General features: G+C 52.2%; 1 protein-coding gene across 1 annotated transcript in view; it reads left to right on the plus strand.

The window, feature by feature from the left end:
* Positions 1-3,397, plus strand: part of LOC107104650 (creatine kinase B-type) — an 11,860-nt gene extending 8,463 nt beyond the window's left edge. Inside the window, exons 3-7 of the mRNA XM_015404693.1 lie at positions 476-608; positions 2,374-2,545; positions 2,619-2,742; positions 2,814-3,003; positions 3,075-3,397. Coding sequence (XP_015260179.1) covers positions 476-608; positions 2,374-2,545; positions 2,619-2,742; positions 2,814-3,003; positions 3,075-3,253 — 798 coding nt within the window. The 3' untranslated portion in view covers positions 3,254-3,397. The remainder of the gene's footprint in view (positions 1-475; positions 609-2,373; positions 2,546-2,618; positions 2,743-2,813; positions 3,004-3,074) is intronic.
* The last annotated feature ends 180 nt before the right edge of the window (positions 3,398-3,577 follow it).

Consider the following 3,577-nt stretch of genomic DNA (forward strand, 5'->3'; position numbering starts at 1 on the left):
GACCTCCTGGTGAACTAAACTAGAACTAAATATACTAACCTCCTGGTTAACTAAACTATAACTAAATATACTAACCTCCTGGTTAACTAAACTAGAACCGATTAGACAAAGCTGTTTGCTACCAGAACCAGATCATAGGGAGAATTGTGGGTAAAATCAAACTAAAACAGCAGCAAACTAATCTTTACCAGTCTGCCCGGTACCGGCCGACCCGTTCTGACCACTGGTACCAGAGGCCACCGTGGGGCCAAAGGATGGAGATCATGGAACCGGTTCCTGGAACCGGTTCCTGGAACCGGTTCCAGGAACCGGTTCCTGGAACCGGTTCCTGGAACCGGTTCCTGGAAGGTCCGTCAAACAGACGCAGGCTTCTAGGCCATGGAAATGGTTCCACTGCTGGTGCTGATTGGCTCCGCTGTCCGTGGTGCTGAAACAGGACTGCTGCATTTTCCAACCCTCTTCCTGCCGTTTTCAGGGCGGAGATGATCTGGACCCAAACTACGTGCTGAGCTCTCGGGTCCGGACCGGAAGGAGCATCCGTGGCTTCTGCCTGCCGCCGCACTGCAGCCGCGGGGAACGCCGCGCCATCGAGCAGCTCTCCATCGAAGGTACACAACCATTCCTGCAGCTCGCTGGGGTCCAGTTCCATAACTCCAGAACTTCTGATCTTGATTTGCTGGAAGCTTCATGTGAACATGGCAGGTTTTTACGTAAAAGCAGCAGGAAACAGAACGATGGGTGAAGGTTATGACAGGTTAGGCGTGGAAGGCGGAGGGACCACAACTGAAACAGAACCTGAGGCCGGCGTTCAGGAGGATGATTAGTTACCTCTGTTATCTGAGCAGCTTGGACCTGAAGCAGCTCCACCATCATCAGCACCACGCCGTGCTGCGTTCAGGGACACCCTGGTGGTGAAATCCTGGGGTTTCTCTGCCTGTCCAAGCTTCTTTAGATCTGGCTGCATCGGATAAGTCTTTATTTTTAGACTTCCCATCATGCCTCAGTGAGCCGCCGGCGTAAGCAGCAGCAGATCAAACTGTTGCGTAACCATGAGCAGAACGTCGTCCTGCAGAAAACCATAATGAGCTCAGCAGCTTTTCTGCTCCAGATAAACACAGGAGGACCCTCTGCTGCCCCCTGCTGTTCAAACAGAACATTTAGGTTTTTTTTCCAGGAACAGGCGGAAGCTCAGTGAGGAACTCTGATGGCATCCGGTTCAGCACTCTGGACAGAACCACAAACCCATTTTGACCAGAACTTAGACTGATCCCTTCCCTGCTGCTCAGGGATGCTTCATCACCCACAGCAGAGGATCGGCCATCTGTCGCCATGGAAACCATTACCGTGGCAGCCTAGTGGTTAGGGAATAGAGCTTGGAATCCAGTGGTTCTGAGTTTGAATCCCACTCCCTCAGACTGCCACACTGCTCCCTGGGCGACGCACAATGGCAGCCCACTGCTCCGGGTTAAATGCAGAGAGGGAATTTCATTGCTCTGTACTGGAGACGGTAGAATGACAATAAAAACACTGGAAAAAAAAAACATTTTAGAAACTGATCTGACTAAAATAATTATTTCCAGTTTTATTAATATATATATATTAGTTATTCTTCATAGTTGAACTTTTCTCAAAGTTTTCACCTTCAATTCAGTTTATTTCTATAGCTTCCAATTCACATCACGTTATCTTTATAGATCTAGATAAATAAGATCATCCAGTCATTGATGTAAAGACAGCAGAGGTTCTCTGGCTGAACCACAGGAGCCGGACTGACGCCTGAAGGTCAGCGGCGTGCAGCTCTGAGGCGGAACGCCACAGAATGTCTGAACTTCTGATGACAAAAATAAAAACAAATCATTTTCTGATCTTTAAAACTCAGATTAAAGATTTTCTAAAGTTTAAAAAGATTGAATCAAAATTCTGGGTCCAGATGTTTTCCAGGACCTTTAACTCCTCAGACTCTGCAGTTAGAACAGGAAACCGTGCTGCGTTCAACGTCGTTAGACGTTGAGGTTGAACATTTTTACAGAACTTCTTCCTTCTACTTGCTTGGTACCGACCCAGTGTGCCGAAGGTACCAACACCTGCTGGCCCAACGAAACCCATAGAGGAGACCAGAACCATGGTGGTCTGAAGGCAGAGCAACCTGGACCTCAGCAGAACCACAGGCTGAGCCCAGACCCGGTTCTGAACGCACAGGCGGTCCGCTGGGACCAGATTGCTCTGAAATCATTTCCTGAGATTCTCCAGAACCTGAAATTCTGAGGTTCTGGTTCCAGACATGGCTTCGCTGTTAGCATCTGATGCTAGCGGCTGAACCCAGAACCTTTGGTCCAGAACCGGCCCTTTACCTCTGACTGGTTCTGCCTGCAGCTCTGGACTCTCTGGAGGGGGACCTGAAGGGGAAGTACTACGCCCTGAAGAACATGACAGAGGAGGAGCAGCAGCAGCTCATCGATGACCACTTCCTGTTCGATAAGCCCGTGTCTCCTCTGCTGCTGGCGTCTGGGATGGCCCGCGATTGGCCCGACGCCCGCGGCATCTGGTCAGTATTCCCGCCTCCCGGCAGCCCGTCTGGACCCGATGGTTCTGACCCGAACGTCCTCCTTCTCCTTCAGGCATAATGACAACAAGACCTTCCTGGTGTGGGTGAATGAGGAGGACCACCTGCGCGTCATTAGCATGCAGAAGGGAGGCAACATGCGGGAGGTCTTCACACGCTTCTGCACCGGCCTCACCAAGGTACGTCCCTCTGTCTCTCTGTCTGTCCATCTGTCCCACCTTCGTCCTCACCAGTCCCCTTCGTCCCCCAGATCGAAGACCTGTTTAAGAACCGAGGACACGAGTTCATGTGGAACGAACACCTGGGCTACGTCCTGACCTGCCCGTCCAACCTGGGGACGGGGCTGCGCGCCGGCGTCCACGTCAAGCTGCCCAACCTCAGTAAGCACGAGAAGTTCGGGGACATCCTGAAGAGGCTGCGGCTGCAGAAGAGAGGGACAGGTAGGCATCGTTTTGGGGGGGGGGAGGGGTGGCCCGGCAGCGGCTCGCATCACTTCCTGTCTGTGTTTCAGGGGGGGTGGACACCGCGGCGGTGGGCGGAGTCTTTGACATCTCCAACGCGGACCGTCTGGGCTTCTCTGAGGTGGAGCTGGTCCAGATGGTGGTGGACGGGGTCAACCTGCTGGTCAACATGGAGAAGCGACTGGAGGGTGGCGAGGACATCGAGGACATGATGCCGGAGCAGAAGTGACCTGTGACCCTAACCCCTCCCCCTCCTCCTCACCTGTCACAACCCCGCCCCCCCGTCCTGGACCTGCAGGACGCTTAGAGCCTCAGTTAGTCTTCCAACATGTGAAGGATTTTCTATCTCCTCATCAGAACCTGTTGGACCCGTCTAACACCTGAAATATCTAATAAAGTCTCTGTGGCCCCAAAGCACAACCTGTCTTCATTTCAAACAGCAACAGTTTCAGACAGGACGCCGTGCTGCGTTCAGTGTCTAAAATCTGCAACAGTTTCCAACAGTACGCCGTGCTGCGTTCAGTGTCTAAAATCTGCAACAGTTTCCAACAGT

Source organism: Cyprinodon variegatus, unplaced genomic scaffold (assembly GCF_000732505.1).
Source record: "Cyprinodon variegatus isolate N-32 unplaced genomic scaffold, C_variegatus-1.0 Scaffold1832, whole genome shotgun sequence".
Classification (NCBI taxonomy): Eukaryota; Metazoa; Chordata; class Actinopteri; order Cyprinodontiformes; family Cyprinodontidae; genus Cyprinodon; species Cyprinodon variegatus.